The sequence below is a fragment of the Podarcis erhardii genome (genome assembly GCF_964252035.2).
Source record: "Podarcis erhardii genome assembly, chromosome: 1".
In the NCBI taxonomy this organism is placed as follows: Eukaryota; Metazoa; Chordata; class Lepidosauria; order Squamata; family Lacertidae; genus Podarcis; species Podarcis erhardii.
This window is the reverse complement of record NC_138497.1, coordinates 78,794,703-78,817,660: the sequence shown is the minus strand read 5'-3', so window position 1 is coordinate 78,817,660 and position 22,958 is coordinate 78,794,703. Positions and strand designations below refer to the sequence as shown.

The 22,958-nt window shown below is 42.2% G+C and overlaps 1 protein-coding gene across 1 annotated transcript in view; it reads left to right on the top strand.

Annotated features, from left to right (window-relative positions):
- Positions 1–4,386: 4,386 nt before the first annotated feature.
- DRD4 (dopamine receptor D4) overlaps positions 4,387–22,958 on the top strand; it is a 36,019-nt gene continuing 17,447 nt past the window's right edge. Inside the window, exon 1 of the mRNA XM_081856996.1 lies at positions 4,387–5,784. Coding sequence (XP_081713122.1) covers positions 5,527–5,784 — 258 coding nt within the window. The 5' untranslated portion in view covers positions 4,387–5,526. The remainder of the gene's footprint in view (positions 5,785–22,958) is intronic.

Below are 22,958 nucleotides of genomic sequence, written 5' to 3'. Positions count from 1 at the left end.
AGAACTCTGGCATTTTGCTTTTCTATTTCAAAACAGAATAGTTCTACACGAGGAGATACACACACACACACACACACACACACACACACACACACAGTGGTACCTTGGGTTACACACGCTTCAGGTTTCAGACTCCGCTAACCCAGAAATAGTACCTTGGGTTAAGATCTTTGCTTCAGGATGAGAACAGAAATTGTGCGGCGGCGGGAGGCCCCATTAGCTGAAGTGGTGCTTCAGGTTAAGAACAGTTTCAGGTTAAGAATGGACCTCCAGAACAAATTAAGTTCTTAACCCGAGGTACAACTGTATATATATATATGGAAGCAATGGGAATTTAGGCAGTATATTTAGGCAATATATGCTATTCACAGTCACTCCAAATCCCGTACCTATTTACCACTGAGTGATCTGCCACCAGACCATTCTTAAATTGCTCTGATATAATAAGATAGGGCATGTTTAGCTAAACTGAAGGGTAGCCTGAATTTAGGCATATTTACATGAGAGTAAATTTACATCAACTTTCTGGTAACCTCTAGATTAGGTTACTGCAACGTGTTATATGTAGGGCTGCCCCTGAAGATGGTTTGAAAACTTCAGCTGGTGCAAAATTCAGTGGCCAGGTTGCTCACTGGGGCAAGAAGGCTTGAGCATGTAATACCAATCCTGGCCTGACTGCACTGGCCAGCAATTAGTTTTCAAAAACAAACCCCTGTGTTGCAATATTTTGCAATATATTTTCTACTAACTATTAGCCTACGTGTTGTGTTTGTATTGTTGTAACCAATTAGTTTCTGGCACAGTGGATTTGATTTAAATCAAATCAATTTAAATCACAATTTAAATCACTAGTCAGTAAGACTTGATTTAAATCATATTTTTTACAGAAAGACTCATTCTTGCTGGTATAATCTTAATATTTACAACCAGATGAAGGTTTCATTTTTGGAATAATAAATTTTCAGAGTAGTTTTTACAGTTATATCAAAAATTACTCCCTTCTCTTGCGGGGACCCTTCCGTTAAGAGTTTGGGTGTAATCCTTGACCGCCTCTCCTGGTATGCACCGCAGAGGACCTTAAAGTCCATGAATAACCATAGTTTAGAGGTCCTGGGCCCTAAGGAAGTCAGACTATCCTCCATCAGGGTCAGGGCCTTCTCAGTGAAGGCTCTGACCTGGTGGAATCCTCTGTCCCATGAGACTAGGGCCCTTCAGGATTTAACTCCTTCCATCAGGCCTGTAAGACAGAGCTATTCTGCCTGGCCTTTAATTTGAATTCAGCCTGATCTTTTATTTCCCTTCTCTTCCCTCCCCCTCCCCTTTTATGCAGATCACCCGCTCTGAGAACCCACAGCTAATTCTCCCCTGGCCTCCTCGCTGGCCCAAGTAGGACCAATTCAGCCAGCTAGCCCTGGGGATTATCTAATTGATTTTTAATTTTTAATTTTTATTGTTATTCATGTTTTTATACTGTACTTTATGCTGCTTTTATAATTAGGTGTTTTAAAGTGTTTTAAATTTGTTGTTAGCCGCCCTGAGCCCGGTTTTTGAACCAGGAAGGGTAGGGTATAAATAAAAAATTATTATTATTTATTATTATTAGAAATACATTGACAGATAATTATGAAATTATTGTGAGGTTTAATGAGGAGGAAAATGATCATTTCCTTAATAACAATTTAAACAATTTAACTAAAACAATATTATAGCATATTTATCCATGTTTGCTAACTGATGTGGTTAAACGATTTAAAAACACACACCTTAGACTGAGTTTCAGCACACATGAGAAACTTAAAACAAATCCTTATTTCCTGATGAATAGCCTTTGGACTATAATGTAACTCAAATAGAAAACTATCTTTAGAAAGATTTTTCCTCCTAAAGCATTTTATTTTAAAAATCCAATTTAGATAAAAAAAACTGTTTTAAATTTTAAAAAACCCTATTATTATTATTATTATTATTATTATTATTATTATTATTATTATTAAAAATGATTTTTATCCACCCTGGTTTCCGGGTCCAATACAAAGTGCTGTTTTTTACTTATAAAGCCTTAAATGGCTCAGGACCACAATACCTCAAGGACTGCCTCTCCCCATATGAACTGACCCTGACCCTGTAGCCACTCTTCGAGGCCCTTCTTTGTGTGCCTCCTCCATGAGAGGTCTGGAGGGTGGCAACACGAGAACGGGCCTTTTCTGCAGTGGCTCCCCGTCTGTGGAATGCTCTCCCCAGGGCGGTTCCCCTGCCACCTCTGTTACATATCTTTAGGTATAGTGGGAAAACATTCCTCTTCTCCCAGGCTTTTGCTAATTTAACTGCAGCCTTTTAAACTGGGGGGGGGGGGGATATTGTTTTTGTTTGCTACTACGTTATGCACTTTTGTGTTTTAATATTGTTTCTTCTTGTGACTGTGTTGGATTTTCTTGGCAATTTGTCTTGGGATACTACTTCACATACATTATCTCTGTAATCCTTGCAACAACAAGGCAAGGTCAGCATTATTGTACTCTTGCTGTTGGGGGGTGAGGCTAAAGCTGAGAGAGAGAGCCTATGCCCATCTAGTGACTTTAATTGGCAGAGATGAGATGTGGCCTAGGGATTTTCTACCTCTTAACTCTAGTGCGTTCCCACTACATCACACTATACCAGCTTCCTAAGTGACTGATAGAAATAGAAATAAAATCCTGCCACATGGCTCTACAGAGCCCCCAAATGGAAAGTCATATTTGTATGTGATCATGAAAGGTGGGTAAACACATTATTCAAAATAATACCTGATAGCTCTCCAAAGACCATGGCACAGGGGTAATTAGGAAAATCATCTCCTTCATATCCATATGCTGAAAAGAAAGGGAAGGCATGTTCCATCCCTAATAATTGATTTTTGGGGATAATATTTTATCCATTACATAATTATATGTTACCATAATTCCCTAACATGAACCCCCATCTCCCAGGATACATTTGGAAGAAAGGTAGCCTACAAAAACCTTCAGATATTAATGAAACAGACAGACAAACAAACAAACAAGAATCTTCCCCAAAAGTTATTTGGACAAAATAGTTAAGGGAATCATTTGTTCCAGCTTCTTCTCTTTTTTTAAGTGGTGGGGTTGGAGGAATCCATTAATTCCCATGATGCTACTTGTAAAGAAACAAGTTCTCTGTCCTACAAGAGTGGTGATAAAAAAGGTCAGTGCTTTTTTTGCAATGACCATTTCACATTTTGTTCTAGAAGGGAAGAAACAAACGGAGGGAGTGCCAGAATTTCCAAGGGGGACTGAGGGTTAAGACCCTTTGCCCTTGCGAAAAGTGGACTCAGGCTGTATGCCAGCAAAGTAAAGACCCCCCCCCCAAAAAAAATGTTTTGCAATTTTGACTCCTACATTAACTTAATTTTTAAATTAACGTTAGCTGGATTTACATTCTTCTTGTGATTTTGCACAACTCAGTTCATGTGTGCTGCACTTTCATTTTCAATCACTTATTGTGCTTCTGGTCCTTCAACTGATAAGCTTATTAGTTTATTCATTAACCGTACGAGTTATAATTATTTGATTAAATCTGCATTCATGAATAAAATAATAAAAGCATTATTCCTTTGCTTTTAGATGATGCATTCATGTTTCACAGCAGGCACCGTCTTAGATGAGACATTCCCGCCTGCAGGACAGGAAGAGAAACACACCTTCTTAAAGCCACACCAACATCTGCCACCACTTTGGCTGCCCCACCCCAACAAAAATCCCGACTACTACGCCCATGTCTGCCACCCACAGTTTTTGTAAGCACTTGCATTAAAAATAATTAACAGCGTTTCTTCAAAATTTGCTACCTGATCATTCAAGGGCATATTTCGACTCCATTTAAATATTTTAAATTAACCAATTACACTGAGGCCCTAAACATGACAATCCAGCCCTATAGAACTTAGAGCACTAATGCCCCATTCTCGGAAAATATTGTCTCTATCGGGTCTAGGAACTTCCTTTAACATAGTAAAAATGATTATCAGTTTTTAATCATAGTGTTATCCATTTGCTCTGCAAAGTCCACAGATCTTTGCTCCTGGCTGTGCCTTAGGATATTGTGTTTGAAGACTGAATGTGCTAGGGAACATGTTATATTTTGTATAGAGTTTGTGTGCTTATCTTCCCCGAGAAAGCTATTTATCTTGCTACAGAGGTGCCTGTTGCAATTGTTCTTTGGAGTATAGTTTGCACCAGTGTCACACAGGCACCTGCCGGATATTATCTGTGATGTCAAGAATGACGCAACACAACTGCTGTCTCCCATAGCTGCAAGGTTGCGAACGTGAACTTTTTCACCCATCTTTAAAAGGGGGAAAAATAAAAGTGTATGGAAGGCAATGCATTTTCGTGCAGCAGGGCTGCATCTATTCACGAGTAGTTTTGAAAGATAAGATCAAAGGCAGAAAGGCTGTGTCCATCACGAGCCATCCAGCCATTCTACGCAACTTTACTCCGGGAGGGGAGAAAATACCTTTATTTGCAGATTTCTCCCTGACCCTGTTTGCCAGTAGCTGTTTGCCCTTTCCCTTTTACCAGATTTGTAGGAAGCCTACCACGTGGCGACATCTACCGCGGTAACTGCCCTGGGTGGGAATCCCGCAAAAACAGACATTCTCGGGACCTTCCGATTGTCTGGCAACGCCTCAGGTTCCCTGTGGCGATTTCGTGCCCCCAGAAACCTTCTAGGGAGCTGCACGTGCGAGCGCCCCAGCCAGGTCTCTGGGCGGTCGGTGGCAGATTTTGGCGCGACGTCGCCTGGGACTCCTGCCAGGCGCTGTGAGGCGCAGGACCCACGGGTCTCCCGCTGCCCCCATGTGCCCGGATTGCGCCGCGCCGGGCGCTGCTGATTGGCCGTCGGCTCCTCGCGCGCGGCCCAGCCCGGCCTCCCCGTCAGAGCGCCCTCCCTCTCTGCCTCCGTCCAGTCAGCTCGCTTTCCTCGCCTCGAAGTGACCCACTTGTAGCTCGCGCCGGGGCAGCAGAGCTGGGCTCGAGCGGGAGAAAAAAGTGAGCGGGACTTGCGAGGGTCCGGCGCGTGCGTTGCGCGCGGACGCGTTTCCTCTTCTAGGCGCGCGGAAGGAAGCCTCGAGGGCTTCTTCCTTCTTCCCGCCCGGCTGCTGGCGAGGGTCGAGCGGGAAAGAAAACTTCGGGAAAGGGGCCGCGCCGCGTCGCTGAGGCGAGAAGCAGAGCGCGCCGGCTGCTGAGAAGTCCCTCGCGAGCAGGGAGCGGGCGGCGCCGAGCCTAGGCGTCTCTCTTGCTGCCTTTTGCTCGCCGGGATCGCTCCCCCGGCTCGGCGATGGAGTGGGGCAGCCTGGGCGCTGGCTCCCGCCCAGGCAGCTCCGGGGCGAGGTGACTCTCTTTCGCCAGCCGAGCCCTACCGTTTAGGGACCCTGAGCCCGTGAGGCTCTTCGGCCTTGCAGCTCGTCAGGCGCAGAAGCGACCGTCGGCGGGACGCGGGGGCTAAGTGAAAGGGCGGCGAGCGGGAGCCATGGGGGCCAACAGCACCCCCGCCTTCAATGCCACCGACGCCTGCCCCACGCCCGAAGAGGAGCCGGACTACAACTTCGCCGCGCTGGTCTTCGGCGTCTTCCTCATCCTCTTCATCATCAGCGGGAATTTGCTGGTGTGCCTCAGCGTGTGCACCGAGAAAGCGCTGAAGACCACCACCAACTACTTCATCGTCAGCTTGGCCGTGGCAGACCTGCTCCTGGCCATCCTCGTGTTACCTCTCTACGTCTTCTCAGAGGTAAAGCCTTTTCCTCTCGCCTCGCTTTCCTCTTTCCCCCTCGCGAAGGTAATTTTCCATGCAACCTTTATTTGAAGGGGTGGGAGTAGGCACCACCTATGTGAATAAATATCCCTTATTTTGAAGCACGACTATATATACTTCAGAAGGTAAGGTGCAACGAGTGGCCAGGACTTTAAAGAGAGTTGTGCAGCAGGAGGGGATTTCAAGGTAGGTCCTAGAGTCCTAGTGTTGCCCAAGGAGGAGAAAAGCAGGACCTGTCGGAATTTCTCTTTCCCACAACTCTCCAAAAGGTCCTTTTCGACTATTGCAGATTCGAATGCCACAGGGCAGCCTTTGCAGGAAAGCTTGTCGTGCCTTGTGGGCATGTTTGGGATCCTGTAATGGAAAGCCTGTGAAATGTTGCTTCAGTGCTTAGACCTTGCACATAGTTATCAGGGACTTGCTGTGGGACTTCATGGAGTTTGGGGGTGTTGTGCTGTCTAGGTGAGCCTGCGGGGCTAACTGGGAGCAGAGAGCACACATCTACATTGCAATCTTTGTGCGGACAGTGTCTCTTGCATGAGCCTGCAAGAGGCAGTGAGGCAGGCAGAGCATCAGCACAAACCGAGCCTGTACCTTCTGTACTTTCTGTCTAGTGGTTGAGAAAGACCCGTGCAAATGTGTTCTGACCAGAACAGATGCCGCAGTTCTGTGGTGCCATAATTTCTTTGAAGTTTTCTGCTAACGGTATGATTGTTGGCACTTCAATATGTAATGCTAGGTGGATAAAGGCATATGACACAGCCACAGGTCTGGGCATTGGTTGAATATTGTCAGGACTATGGTGATACAGGAGCAATGGCCTATTGATGATGATGGGTTGTTTTACTATGTCAATTGTGGGTATATTCCGTGTTTTTGTGTATATAAGACTAGGTTTTCTCCCTTAAAAAAATGTCCAAAATTTGGGGGCATCTTATACACGGGGGCCATCTCCCCCCATTTTCTTAAATCAGAGTCCTGAAAAATAGGGGGCGTCTTATACATGGGGGCGTCTTATAGACAGGAAAATACGGTAGTTCTTCTTTCTGACAGTAGTGTTTGGGTTTTTTAACATATGAGGAGTGGAGGTATGTAAGTAGGGGATTTGTCCAAACTATTCAGTATGTCTGTTATAGAAGTAGTATTTGTGTTTAGATCTCTTTGGTCCAAGTCCGACATTTCCTCAATACTGACTAATCTTAAATAGCTAATTTGCAACAATTTTACCATAGAATCTGATGCTAAAGTTGCAAGTGTCTTCATAACCTGGGGAAATTAGCTAGGAAATAAAACGAAATGTGTTTTCTATCCAAGTTTCAGCACCATGGGGCATTATGGATTTATGTAGCATAAACACTGTTACATAGAGTCATGGCTTGAAACTAAACATAAGGTTACTCCTGAAGAAGTTCAACCAAGGTTCTAGGACATCTGCTAAGGAATGCAGCCTAAACTTTTGTGGTTTGGGGTAGTCTGCAAGCTGTGTGTGGACAGTGGCGGCAGCTAGGGTCGGATCTTAGGGCTGAAGCTCAGGGCTCCTCAGCCAAGGTTGCTCCCTGAGGGGCACCCAGAGAGTGGCAGGTGGGGGTGGCAGTGGCATTAGGATTTCTGTGGGCGTGCTAGAGCCAACTGGGGGTGATGGTCATTGTTGCAACATCTTTCCTATTTTCTTCCTCTTTTATTAAACAAAATATGTAGTTGGGACCAGACAGGCAGACACATACTTGGTTATTTTATTGTTTCTACTTCAATAAATATATTATCCCTTTCTACAAAAACGTGGTGCTTATTTTCATGCAAACATCTTTACCATCAGGGCAGCATAAATGAGCTCCATTTTGTTCCTGCAGTCACAGCGGGGTTATGATTAGTTTCAAAATGTGAAACTAATCAGGGTTGGCAAACTGTTTTTTGTTTGCTTTTTCTCCTAACGTGTCAGGAATGTACAATCAGTTGTACAGCATGGAATGGCAGAGGAAGTAAAATATGCAGCCACCTTTTTTTGGGGGGGGGGAAGGGTGCCTATAAGACCATTAAGTCAAGGATCTAAACTTATCTAGCTTTGCCACTCTGTGCTGATCTCATGCAAAACATTTGGAAAATCAGAAGTTGAGATAAATGAGAGCACTGTTAGTGCTAGTTAAGTGAGCCAACTGATACATGGGAGAATTACAGTGTCCAGGTGGATCTCAGATAAGCCCAACTGGCAGATTTTTGGCAGATGAAGCAGAAATTCAAGTGCTTCTTGCAGATTTGGAAAGCATATTGTTCCAGAGCTGAACATTTGTTTAGCTTTGGTTTCTTTGTCATTGAAAATTTGTGTGGCATCTGAGAAAGACTAGAAGATAAAACCCATGGGCAGCTTGAATTAGGATGATTTGCCTTGCTGTTCACTTGTAGGGGCTAGGGGTTATTTTGTGGGGCATTGATATGTGTGCATGCATGCCTGTCACAGGTCTCTGTTTTACAGCATAACCAAGAAATAATGTTCAAAGTAGGTGTGCCATTCCCTCTTAGATCTGATTCAAAGTCGTTTGGAGTTAATGGAAGTCTTGTGAGGCAGAGGTGTGAGAGGAGCTAAATGTGGAGTAGATTGAATGTCAGAAATATGTATTAGAATATGAATTAGAAACAGTGATGCGACACATACCACACCCTATTATTATCCATTATCTTAGCAGGCTGTTATTAGATGAAAAAAGCACTTATGTTTCCAAGGGTACCTCTAATTTAAAGAAGAAAAGAAGCCTTTTGAGCTAAAACATTCTTCTCATTTACATGTAAGTGAATGCAGCTTTTGGGTAATGCTTTCTTGGCTCCTGATCTCATAGTCCATTGAAATAAACTGGAAAATACCAGTAATATCCACCAGCTTTTGATCCTCATATATCTCTGCTTTAAAGCACACAAGTCTGTATATAGTTCTCTATTCTGTTGCATGTGCAGTTCTTAAAGACTCATACTGATTTTCTCTGCAAGTTGTCTAATATTGTTCAGTTTCAAATAATGAAACAGTGGTTAGAGGAACACATTATTGAGTCCTTGGTTCTGTTGTTTCTCTGACCCTTTGAGATACTTTATCCTTTTTCCATTTGCAAAATGTTGATGACAATACGGTTTCAGCAAAGTTTGAAGTAGTAACATCCTTGAAACCTGTGATGTTCAAGGAGGATAGGGAGTTATTTTGACTGATTAAATACAGAATGCAAAACCTGTGTCAACTAGCCATTATCGGACTCTGCGAATTGCTGAGAAAGATTTCTACCATGTGATTCCTGAAACATTGATATTCAAAAGTTACCAGGAGGGCATGGCTTACGTAAAAGAGAGGTGCTCAATGGAATTTCCCAAACATCCCAGGGCAAATAGATATGCAGCGGTCAGTGGTGCTCAAAATCTATAAAAACAGGTAGAGCGCAGGGTTAGAAGACCCACGCATGTATGCATCACATAAAATCCAGAGCAAGAGGCGGACAGGATTTCCGAATGTTTTATGATTAGTATGACTTAGAAGTAGAGAGTCGGCAGCAGAACAGGGCTTGGAAAAGATGGGAGTGTTTGGATGATTTGGGAACTGTGGCACGGCAGGGAAGTGTTAGAGCAAACATGCACGACTCATAACCTATAAGGCTGAATGTAGCCAACTACCCATCTATTGTTGCATCCAAGGTACTTGACAGGATTCCCTGTTTTCACATTTCTGGGCAGGTAGCACCTCAAAAAAATTATAAATAAAATTAGGTTAAATTTGCTGCTGGTAGTTGCATTCAGCTTGGTGAGTCAAAGGCTACACAGGCCTGTACTAGGAGATATACAACGTCATAGCAAATACAACACATGGTAAAGGAAGAGGAGCTGTGGTGGCTTCTTTTCTTTTGCCTTCAGAGCGTAGCTGTTTTCTGCTGAATTGGCAGGTGTTCATATTCCAACAAGGGCACAAAACCCTAGTGAAGACATGTATGGAAGTACAGTACATACATTTCCAAAATTTGTGTGTGTGTGATGTGAAGCTGTTTAGAAAGCTAGAGATATCTCCCTGTCCTACTGAAGCATGAGGATTGCCCACCTCATTCAGGGTAGCCCAATATTGATGTAACGACCCATGTGTTCCTTGAAAACGGTGTTTCTTGCGCCCATTAAGGACACAACATGTCTGTACAATGAAGATTCTCCATAAGCTGCAGCACAGTGAACAGAAATGTGCCTCCCTGTGATAGGCAGAACCCGCCTTGCCCAACTGATAGGGAAAGGCAAAATAGCCAAGGAAAAGTGGGGTGCATGCATTGCAAATAAACTTTGGTATGCAGTGACAACACACATAGATTTGGCCATGTTCCTCAATCTCTTTGCTGCCTTAATCTGACAGATTTAGTTTAATTGCTCCAAGAAAAATTATGAACTGCATTTTTGGGGCATTTATGACCCTTATGACCCTTTTTAGGGGGGGGTGTCTTACCTTTGCTTTGTCCTTTAGACATATGCCACTGTGACTTCTTCAGTCAAGTGATGCTTGAAAGCAGCCATCCTTCCCCTTCTTTGGGCTTTTCACCACGTAGCAATAATATTTTAAATATTTCCAGCAATTGTATCATAGCTTTTAATGATTATTTTAAGGTGAATAATTTGTTGGTGACAGGTTTAGCTCACTGAAAATATAACGAAGGTTGGTGATCAGATTCTGGTTTTGCTCTTGTTTAAAAATAAGCCTAATTAGTTTATTATGATGGTGCCAATCATCCCATGGTAGAAATAAATTTGGTGCCTCAGATGGAAAATACAAGAGATGTCTTATGGAAGAAAAAAGTACAATAATTTCAATAAATGATCATGTATAGATGGGGAGGGGAGGGGAAGTCACTTCGGTGCTGCTAATGCAGTGCTTTGACTTCACCCCCCAGAGGCACGCTCCATTGTCTCTTGACGGATGCCAACCAACCATAGCTGGGGGTTAGAGGCTGTGGCCTCCAGATGTTGTTGGATTACAAATCACTCTCCATCATCCCTGACTGTAGGTCATGTTGGCTGGGGCTGATGGGAGCTGGAGCCCAACAACATCTGGAAGGCCATAGGTTAGACACCTGCTTTGTAGGGGAAAGAGGGGATGGCAAACATTGGTTGTGCTAGCTGCCTTCCCCTTGCACAACTATTGGGTGCAACAGCTTCCTCACTTGTACAATATTTGAAGTTGAACAGTTAGATATAATGATACATATTTTGACCACTTCAGGGTGATATTAGCCTTTTTTAACCCTCCCTTTCTCAGTTGCTCCCAGTGTACCAGATTCTGCTTTGTGGACTGCAAAAAAGCTAGAATAATTCCCACAGTCCTCAGCAATTGGATCATGCTGCACTGATAGCATATCAGAAGAATAAGCTTTAACCCAGTAGTTTGGTTTTTTAAAAAATCTAGCAATGGTAACATAAAAATGGAAGCATCCCATATTTGGAAGTAGAAGCAGTTGTTAAATGCTTATAATTTGAGCATAATGAGAGCATTTCACCAGAGGCTTATCATTCAGCGAAGGAGTGAACAAACAGGAGATGGAGATCTCTAGTTGTAAGATGCATAAGTCATTAGATTGATTTGAACATCTGGGTATAATGTCCTGAATTATTTTTATGTTCCTTCTGGAGCTAGTGCTGATGTAACACTGTGCAGTTGCTTTACCACATTCAAGTCTGGGAAAGGTCTTCAGAGGAACATGCTTTTTAGCTTCCCCCCTCCCCACCCCAATCCCTTCACAGCTCATCACTAGCAGGAATTCTCTTTCCCTTGCCCCACTGGTCATAACTAGAGTTAAGGATCTCATTGGCACCAGATTTTATCATGGTTAGCAATAACTAGGTTTCCTTGCAATCGGGATTTACTGACTAGCTTTAAATCCTGGTAAAAGGTTACTCTGGTTAGCGCTAACCACAGTTAGTTCTGGTGCTTTAAAGTCCATGGGGAGTAGAAATTTGTGCAAGACAGTCTAACCATCCCCGCAACAAGGGGTAGTGATCCCATAGTCAACTCCATGGTTACTGGTGTTAGTCTACACCAGACCCCAGCTTCTGAACTCTTTAAGGGATTTTTCCTTCCTCCCACCTGTGAGATCTAAAATTATAGACCTCACACAGCAACATCACCTTTGTTTTGATGTATGTGTTTCTTTATATATCATGCCAGGAACAGGGACTCTATAAGAATTATACAGTGCCTCTGGGGTTGTAATCAGACCAGAAGGGTTGTCAGCTCTGCCGATATCCCTGTAGTCTCTTTTATTTCCTCCTGTCAAGAGCACACAAATTCTGCTATAAACCATTTGGAGTAGTTAGAGCACTGTGGGGTGATTTTCTCTCTCCATTAAGATCCTAGTAGCCCTTTCTATCATCTCCAGTGTGAATTCTATTAGTTTTGGATGAAAGGTGATGCCAGCAGGCAGTCAATTCAATATTATAGCTTATGCTGGGTTGTTGCTGCCTATTCAGTCAAGCCAGGGTTAACCACTTAGCTACTTATTTTAATACAGTTCATTAGGAAAGAAGAGTGAATCAGCAGTGGTTGGCTAAGCGATTCCCCTCTTGTTTTTGGTTTGATGGTTTTTGGTGCCTTTTGCTTGCTGGTAGGGGACACAATAACACTCTTTAACAAGTGAAGGTTGATTTGTCATTCAACAAGGAAAGCTTCATCAGCCTAACGATGGGCTTTCTTGTTCCCAATTCTACAGAAAACAGTATCATGTTTAGCATTATTTCTTTTCTTCTTTTTAATTTACTCAGCATGCACTATATTTGTTATATTGGGCTGTATATAATAAGGCAGTCACATTCTGTTGAATAGAAATCCTTACCAATTGTGAAGTGCATCTCCTTTGACTTCATAGGTGTCTTTATCTTACGGAATCCAGCAATGACACACAGAGAGACCAAGAGGTCATTGATGCCAACTGAGGAAACACTGGGCCTGAACACCACCATTTCTCTCAAGTTTCTGAGTCTAGACCCCCACAGTTCATAGCTGCCCCCATCCTAGCTTAGCTTCATCAAGGAACTGATAAACTTGTGTCCAAGAGCTAGTGTGTTAACATAGGCAACATCCCTGGTAGAGATGACAGAATGTTCGACTTTGGAGTAGATGGCCCACCAAGGTTTTGTGTACTCCACAGCAAGAGGTCAGAGTTGGTGAAGTATAGTCTGGCTCAACAATTGTTTTGCTTATTTGTGTTAGGTTGTCAAGTTAGATTTTTTCATTGCGCTTTAATATTGTGTTCAGAAGCTGTTTTATGGCTATTCTATTTTATTTTATTTCTGTGCATGTTTACATAATGAGTACAATTTGCAGTGTGTGTGTGTTTGTGTTTGAATGGTCCTGACTTTTTCCATGTTGTCTTAGTGCTCAATAATCATTTCTGTTTTTGATGTTCTCTGTGGAACATGTAATCTGCTCCTTGTCCTCTGTCCAGGGTCCTGAAACAGTTCTCACTTGCTTCCCTTGCTGAAGTGCACCCTCCTGGCTCACCTGTAGATTTGGGGAGAGGATGGCTCTGTGGTTTAGACCGTGGCGCCTCTTGGGCTTGCCAATCAGAAGGTCAGCAGTTTGAATCCGCACGACAGGGTAAGCTTCCGTTGGTCTATCCCAACTTCTGCCAACCTAGCAGTTCAAAAGCATACCAGTGCAAGTAGATAAATAGGTATCACCATGGTGGGAAGGTAAGCTGTCTGTGGACAAACTCCGGCTCCCTCGGCCTGAAGCAAGATGAGTGCCGCACCTCATAGTCACCTTTGACGGGACTTACCCATCCAGGGGTCCTTTACCTGTTTTACCTATCTGCTTTATCATGTTAGGACAATAGGATGTACACAAAATAATATCAGGTGTGTTTGCATAAGGGCAATCAAAATTCGATACAGGGTATTGTCCTTTTTAAAATTAACTTCCAGGTTTTGGGTTGTGGCCCTCCCCCAATGCTTATACTGTACAGGAAAAAAATAGTTTTGAGGAGTGCAGTTTGCAACCCTCTGTATGCAAACTTTCTCTTACAAAGGGAGCACGGTTGCATCAAAGTTGATAAATGAGGAATTTATCAGTCTCTTAAGTTCTGCTGCCCTTCATAGTCAGGGGTGAGGAAGCTCCGGCCCTTCAGATGCTGTTGAACTACAACTGCCATCAGCCACAGCCAGCATAGACAGATGTCAGGAATTATGGGAGCTGTAGCCTAGCAAGCTCTGGAGGGCCACAGGTTCCCCATGCATGCCCTCAATTATTTCCCAGTATCTCAACAGGTTTGCAGCTTATCAGATTTGCTGTAGACTAATCCTCCTCTTTCCATCAGTTAACTGTGCCAGACTTGAGTGCCTTGAGGGATGTGAAGCTTTCCAAGTGCCTACAATAAGCCTTTTTTGCCACTGACATTGCTCTAAAACTGAACAAGCTTTGTGACATCATACCACTGGTAGGTGTCCTAGTATGAAGCACCGGAAGCCAAAATTATACATTATACCCAATGTGACATTTTTAAATACCTGCAAACTTCATTCCCAAAGAGAAGTACAACTGTACCCTTCTAGAATGTATGTCTAAAACACATTCCAGGTGTGAATGTGATGCATATCTGAGTACTTGCTGCTAGTGTCTCCATGGCATCTTAAAAGAAGGGTGGCAAAATGCCCTGGGGACTCATAAATTGATTATGCTCAAAAGGTTTTTAGTATCTCTCTGCCAGCTTCTGAATGGAGGGCAGAATCAGCATCTCCAAGACATCATAAGCCACACCTCTTCTACAAAAATGTATGGGACCCTCAGAGCTGAGAGCTGGTTTAAACAAAAAGATTCAACTTGTACCTTCCAGTGAATCTATTTATCTGCTGTCCTGCTCTTCTGGATTGGCATCAAAAGTCTGTTGAATGCTTGAAATGGCTACAGGCAATCTGTTGATCTGCCTTGAGAAGTTCTCACTAATACTCCCCCCATGTGCAAATCTTCCTCCAAACCTTTATAAAGGGTCAGCTGAGGGTTCTTAACTGAGAGGTGACAGTAAGCCTTGCCAGCTGCTGACTCAATGACTTCAGTACGGCTTGTTTCAAACAAATCATAATGGACATTGGCCATAGTTTGTCAATTCAGATAACATGACAATCTGATACGCAAAAGCTGCACCAGTGCAGAGAAGGAGGAGGGTGTGAGTCCAAGGCTCACCTGGGCTTACCTAGGTAAAAGTTTCTGAGTCCCAATTGTTTATTAATGACAGTGAATGAGAAAAGTTCTTCCAGCACAAATTAGGCCATTGAATTGAAGAAAACTTGGGGAGGAAATGAGGAGTTTTGTGAGTGACAAAAACTGTGAGCTCAGTTCTGGTACTGAAAACAAATCCCTGGGCTGAGCATGTGTCTTGTTCCTTAATTCTAAGTGTATGCCTGGCTCCACAGTTGTTGTTTTTCACTTTTAGTTAAGTGTGATGTACAAATGCAGCCATGTTATAGCATTCTGCAAGTCTTTATCTGCAAGAAAACTCACTTGATCAGCCCATTTCCTAACCCATAAGTGACCATGCTTTGAAGTAGATCTGCTAACTGCATTCGCATCAAATTTTATTGCATAAACATCTGTTTAAAAAGTCACTGAACGAAGAGAAAAGGAAATGTTTCTAACAGATTGCTTCATTCAGCATGGTTGAAGATAGGCCTTCAAAAATGACCTTTTTCCAAGTTACTTTTGAATATCTGTCATGACTGCTATCTACTAAAAACAGATACCTGGGACAATGTGTCTCTAAACCAATAGCTGCATTGGCTCTATCTCAATGCAGACTCTAAACAAAGCTCTCATCAACTATTCTTATTACTTTTTATAAGCGGGAACCTTTTAAGGGCACGTAGTGCTCATTCATCATGTTGGATATCTCTGGAAAACCTAAATAAAGAATCGGCATGGTTCTCCTTTAGCCAATCCATTCACTTTCTCACCTTGTATGGGTTTTTCTATGTAGAGAATTTTAAAAAATGAACTTATTTCCTGGAGATTAGGTACTTTTGGTGATTTGTTCCATTACTGTTCATATAAATAACAAAGTTATATATATAAAGACAAAGTTACAGGAACCCAAGTGAAAATGAATGATATCATTAATAATAATTATAACAACACGAACAGCTATACATGTGGACATGTGTAGATATTTGTATATGGACTACAAAACTGCAAATACAAATTTTCTGCCACTTCCTTTAGTACTTCCTTCAGCAACAACAGCATACTGGTATAATTTACTCCTTGCCTGGGACTCTAAATTTCTTCACTTTTGGATTACAGTCTTTTGAGCCACAGCTTTCAGATTGAACTCAAATGATTAAAAGTTCATAGAAGATTCAAAGAAGATTAATAGGAATAACACATTCCTGAAAGAAAGAGGCATTGAAAGGGATTTATGGCCACCGTCTACAAATGATTCTCCATTCTTCTGAAGAAGTATGAAATGAGTTAACCAACCTAGTGTTCTCATCAGTTTATCATCTGTATTGTTTGCAGAATGTATTTGGTAAATAGTTGTCATGGCTTTGAGAATAGTCATGTTCTCTTACTTTTTGGTGCAACCATTTTTCTGAAGATATGTGATTCACTTTCTGAAATTTCAAAGAGCCACATTTTTCAAAGCTTCTGCTTGCTTTCCTTGTGTTTCTCCCTCTCAGCACACATCTGAGAATCCATCAGTGCTATCTTTATTCATCTGCTTTCCTGAAACTTCCCTGAGTGGGGGGGATGTGCAGGGCAGCCTTTTCAGGTTCAAGATACTATATACACACTTGGTCTGGTGACAGAAGGGAGAAGGACTTGTGCCAGTTGAGATCAAAAAGAGGTGGTCTATACTAATCAAGCACCTGAAATTAACAAGATTCAGTCACTAGACATCAAAATTTATAGGTGCATGCAGTTGTTGCAGGCTAGTGTTTTATTTGCAAGACAACAGCTATATGTTAGTTGCTCTCTTTAGTGGCATCGCCTAATTTTTATTATGACCTGAAATATCAGTCTTAATGAATTCTTTCACAGATTCTTCATGTTCTCTCTGTCTGTGCAGACTAGCCTGCTCCTTTTTTTTTTTTTTAAGGGTGGGAAGGAAGGTTTAGGAAAATAAGGTTTCTTTAAATGTTTGAGGAGAAAACTTTGCTGCTTTAGGATCGCTGCAGCCAGGGGCGCCGACTTATAAAAAATATTGGGGGGGCCCCAAGACCTCCAAACCGCTGCTGCTGGGGGAACGAAAGGGGCGAGCCCCGGGCTGCCCTGACCTTAAGTGAACCTGTGAGGGCCCGCCCTTTGCGGCAGCCGATTGGCTGCCGCCGTGGGCGGTGAATATTAATGAGCTAGGGGGAATCCCCGCTTCTCGCGGGGCTGACGCCAGCCCCGCGAGATTGTTGATGGGTCGCCCGCAACCCCACCCCCTCTCTAGATCGGGAGTGGCTTTGTTTTAACTCATTACTGAATGTATTTTAAAAGGTAACTATCGTCAAACAAGGAAAATAAAAAATACCAACATAATTTTGTGATTTTACAAAGCATAATATAACTAATAATTTTCTTAAATTATTGGGGGGGCTCTGCCCCTCCCAAACGAATTTTTGAGGGGGCTCGGGCCCCCTCAGGCCCCATGGAGTCGGCGCCTATGGCTGCAGCACGTGGGGAATTGGGAAATATAATATGGGGCACATATCCTTGGATATGTAGTTCACTGCATAATCCCAAGGTGGGCATTTCCCTGAGGAGCATGTGCTTTGGATGTTGGGTGGTAGATAGTTGTTTGGGGTCCTGAGAAACTAATTGGAGCTCCCTTACCCCTCTGCTAGAGGGAGAACACAAAACCCTGAATCTGCCTATGACCAGGGCTGACCCAAGACATTTTGGTACTTGTGGCAAACTGCAAAATGGTGCCCCCCTCCCCATCAGGGAAGAAGGGGTGAGATCTGTATCAGGAACTAGTGGGGAATAAAGGTGTTCATTGGGATCTGCTGCCCCTTTGGATCCTGCCACCCAAGGCAGTCAGCTCACCTCACCTCATGGATGGGCCAGCCTTCCCTATGGCTGGTTTGCGTGAGTCTGGAAGATGCAGTAGAACCAGAAAGGACTGGCTACTTTTGGGCAAGGTGACAAAGATGAAATCTTCCAGCCAGTAATAGTGACATCCACAAACTGCATCAGGAGAACTATGATTTGGATTTGCATGATGTGGTATCAGAGATATCATATTCTAGGATTTGGGCTTGAATGGAGGAAAACACCAGCGTGGTAGATCTTCTTACCAAGAGGAAGCAAACACATTTAGCTCAGCAATGGCTCTCCAGGAATACAGAAAGAAGTCCCCCCACCCCCCAGTCCTACCTGGAGATGCTGACAACTGAACCTGCGACCTTTCTGCATGAAGAACGTTTGCTGTACTGTTGAGCTATGGCCCTTCCCTGAAGGTTTGTTGTATAAGAGTCTCATTGAGTGCCTTTCCCCAGAAAAATATTTGCTATAGCCTTCTAACCTTAGCCTCTGTACCATTGGTGCTTGTCATGGAAACACTGAAAACTCTGGCTGTACAAAATAGAAGATAAAGAAGAGCGTCTGGTGGATCTCTTGCTCTGGAGCACTATTTAAAGGAGGCCTGGCACATTTAAGATCTCTAAAGCTTTACACTGTGTCCCCTAGCAAGCTAATCTCCAGCAACTCAGTATAATCAGGTAACAATTAACCTTGTGACCAGGCTGAAGCGGGTTTGGCCTCTGTTAATCCAGTTAGTCAAGCATTGAAGAGACGGCTGTGGCTTTGGTTAACATGTAATACATTTAGTGCAATAAGCATAAAACAATTTCTTGCCAGAAAGCCACAAAGACAACATGGAAAATGGGGATATGTGATATTTTTGCTTTAGGTGGTTTTTTCGGGGGGGGGGGTTGATGATGATGATGAAAAGCCAGTTGGAAAGAATTAGTGTCCAAAATCTCAGACAAGATTTTCAAAACTAACTGCTGTGTTCTGTATATCTGTCTCAGGCCTTTTAAATGTTCATCCTTTTTCTTTTCAGAATATACTTAGCACCATTTTCTGAATGAATGCAATCTGGAGCAATGTTGTCCAGTTTAGTTTGCATTTAAGACCTGTTGATATCAATGTGAACTTGGGTCAGTATCTGTGACTTGGCTTTGTATCTGTAATAATTGAACCCATTATAGGGATGTATATCTTGTGACTGAAAGAGGAATTCAGTGTACTGACACTGGGAATAAACTTCTGCCTTTGCTGGATCTTTGTTCAAACACCACAGATTGAGTAATGTGTACATTTGATTTGCAGTGTGGCTGTTTCTGGTTCCTTGATACAAACAGTGACGAAATTAGAAATATACAAACCACCACCATTCCTGTGCTTTCTGCATAATTACAACAGAGGTTTCTGAAGGCTGCTGTTAATTTTTCAGTTTGATCATAGAATTGTAGAATCGGAAGGGACCCCAAGGGTCATCTCATCCAATCCCCTGCAATGCAGGAATCTTAACTAAAGCATCCACGACATATAGCTATCCAACCTCTGCTTAAAAACCTCCAAGGAAGAAGAGTCCAACAACTTCCAATGGAGTTCTTCCAAATGTTTAGTCAGAATTTCTTTTCTTGTAACTTTAAGCCATTGACTTGCAGCCTAGCCTCCAGAGCAGGAATAAACAATCTTGCTCCATCTTCCACATGACAGTCCTTTAGACATTTGAAGATGGCTGTCATATTTCCTCTCAGTCTCCTCTTATGCAGGCCTAACTCCCTCAACCATTCCTCATAAGGCTTGGTTTCCAGACCCTTGATCATCTTGTTACCCTCCTCTGCACACATTCCAGCCTTGTCAGTATCCTTCTTCAATTGTAGTGCCCAGAACTGGACACAGTACTCCAGGTGTGGTCTGACCAAGGCAGAATACAGTGGTACTTTCATTTCCCTTGATCAGGACACTATACTTCTGTTGATGCAGCCTTGAATAGCATTAGCTTTTTTGCTGCTGTATCACACTGTTGATTCATGTTAAGCTTGTGGTCCACCAAGACCTCTGGTACTACTGGCAAACCAGGTGTCCCTGTCTTATATTTGTGCAGCTGGTTCTTCCTGCCAATTGTAGAACCTTAATATTTGTCCCTACTGAAAGTCATTTTGTTAGCTTACTGAGGCCCCACAGGAGCATAAGCCGTTGATGTTGAAGGTTGAACCTGGAGCGGGCCAGGGGAGATCTGGAATTGTGGGGGCCCTTAAGTCTGGAGGGTCCTTGAAGCATGTCTTTAAATACCCTCTGGACTACGCTGTTGGCTGTGAGGAATGGAACTATGAGGAATGGGCTGATCTCTTGAGGAAAGATGGAGACATTTTTGAGTTGGAACATCCCCGAGATCTACTCTTCAATGAGAAAAGAAAGAAACTAAGAAAGAGATCAACAAAAGAGAAGGTAAAGTGCAAGTATAAACAAGAAGAAGATCTGCAGAAGGGACATGGAAGAGACTTAAGAGCCTCGGACATAAGATTACCAGGTTGATGGACCAGAAGAGAAGGACAATAAGGACTGACATAACCCGAGACCAGGAAAAAGAGACGCTGGATGAAGATTGGAAGAAAATTCTTAAAGTTTTATTTTGGAAATTACTGTAAAATTAAGGAATATTAGGGAAAACGTTGGAAGGAAACTATTTGGCTTTAGTAGAAATAATATGGAGTTATGTATAAATAAGTATTAAGTCTTAAGTTTTAAGGTATTTTATGGTAAGATAAGGTTAAAATAAATTAAGGCAAATTGAATGACAGAATATAGTAGTGAAAGATGGAAGGATTTGCTGACTTAATTGACAGATTAGGTTTTTAAAGATAAATTATTTAATTGAAAATTGAGTGTTATTAGGTGAAAATGCAAAGTTATAATATATTTAGATGAATTATCAAGATAAAAGAAAAATGGAAAGGATTTGCTGAAATTACTAATTGAACTAGAATACAAAAAAGGGAGGTGTGAGGAGGTCAGGGAAACAAGTAAAGGAAAGTTAAGATATCGAAAGGATGACGTGGTTTGTTTGTTTTTAAATTGTTTTTATATTATTTTTACTTTTTTGTGTGTATTTTGTATTTTTTGTTCCTTTTTTTCTTTCTCTCTTTTACATTTTTGTAACCTTTTCGAAACTTCAATAAATATATATATTTTTTTTAAAAAATGAAAGTCATTTTGTTAGCTTGGCCCAGTTCTGCAATCTGTTAAGGTCATATTGATTCCTGATTCTGTCTTCTGCAGCATTGGCTACCCCTCCCAGGTTGGCGTCATCTGCAAATTTGATTAGCACCCCATCAATTCCTTCATTCAAGTAACTTATATAGATGTTGAACAACAACAGGCCCAGGACAGAACCCTGTGGCACCCCACTTGTCACGTTTTTCCAGGTTGATGAGGACTATTCAGTGGGCAGTCTCTGGGTTTGGTCAGTCAACCAGCTACAAATCCACCTTACAGTTACCTCATCCAGTCCACATTTTACCACATTTTGCACTGTGTGCAAAAAACAACAATCCTGTATACGTACAGAAGCATAGATTTGGAACTGGAATTTATACCTAAAAACTAAGCTGTTCTCTATTGATCATGAAAACTAATAAAATTAGGAGATCCTATCTCCTTATTTGCTTATTAAGAAGTATTTTGGGATTTATACTGACTGTAGTGTATAGAAATTAATGTTTGTCAGATTTTTAGATGATCATTGCAGACACAATATTTTGATAGGAAACTGAACTCTTATCCTTAAGCTCTGATTTAAAAACTCCAAGCCTGCACTCACTATTATCCTATTATCACCGTAATTATGGATTCTGACTTGAATAGTTAGTTTTATCAGCCCATAGATATTAATCATACAGTTGCCATGGTCTCATATTCTGAACAGGGAAGACTAAAAAAGGCAATTAACCAATTCAGCGCCGAACCAATTCCTATGTTTTCTGTCTTAGGTAAGGGGCAAATGCTGTTAATTATCTTCCTGAGTGATGACATTACACAATGAACAGTTCCTCTAAGGAGGACTACCGGAGTGCTGTGAGTGTGTAAGTTAATTGTAACTTAAAATCAATTATCGGGAGAGAATTTCATCCAGTACCCTGAGAATGAGGCAGTGAGATCTGTGTATGCAATCCTAAATATGAATACGATTAAGGTCTAAAGTCACCCTGGAATAGTGCAGCATCAAGGAAATATGCAGAAGAACAGCTTGAGTTAATGTATCATAAATGAATTGCTACCAGACCATTCATTTGGGGCTACTTTTTAGTACTTCTTGCAGGAATGGATTAGTAATATGCCAAAATGTGCCATTAAAATCGGTTCAGCAGCTCACACAAAATGCTTGTCAGGTCCTCAATTATTGTTTCATTATTTCCTTCAGCTTTCCAGATAAAATTTATGAAAGCTTGCCCCCACCCACCTGCTAGTTCAGTGAGTGCATACTTTACTTTGAGAATCCAGGAAATGTGATGTGCCAGTCACAATGGTGCAAGGAAAAGAAAGCACACACTCAGGAGCACACGGCCATTCTCTCTTATTGGAAGCAGCAAGGGACGTTTGACCAGTAGGTTAGAAAATGGGATAGTAAAGCTAGGAGCCAAATGGTTTCTGGGACCTGGGTTGTGGGCACCCAAACAGAATGCCTAGTTGCCACTGGGGGTGTATGTGTGGCAAAACTTTCTATTTATTATTTTGATAAGCATGAACTAATACGCAATTCACGTAAGTGACACATTGTTAATATCACATTTTTAGCAGAAATTGTTAACGTTTAATTTGGTGCTTGCAAATTGGTACCGTACTTCAGTTTTCAAAACACTCTACTCTTTATTGTTAAACTCATTAACATATTGTCTATCCTTAACATATACTTTGAGGCTTCAAAGCACATACATTTCAATAATCCTTGTGTGTCAGCCAGGCGCAAAAAATGGCACCCAGACTTTTTGAGGTGCTCACAAATGGAGAACCTTTAGGCGCAAAATGTGCCTGGCTCCCTGCTAATTTCAAACCCTGCTTTTGACTCTCCACAAGTAGGAATTTAGGGTTTGGTTGCAGGTCTTTCCAGCCCCTCTTCTCGGATGATTGGAAAATGCCCTGAGGTGCTCCTGCAGCCCCCACT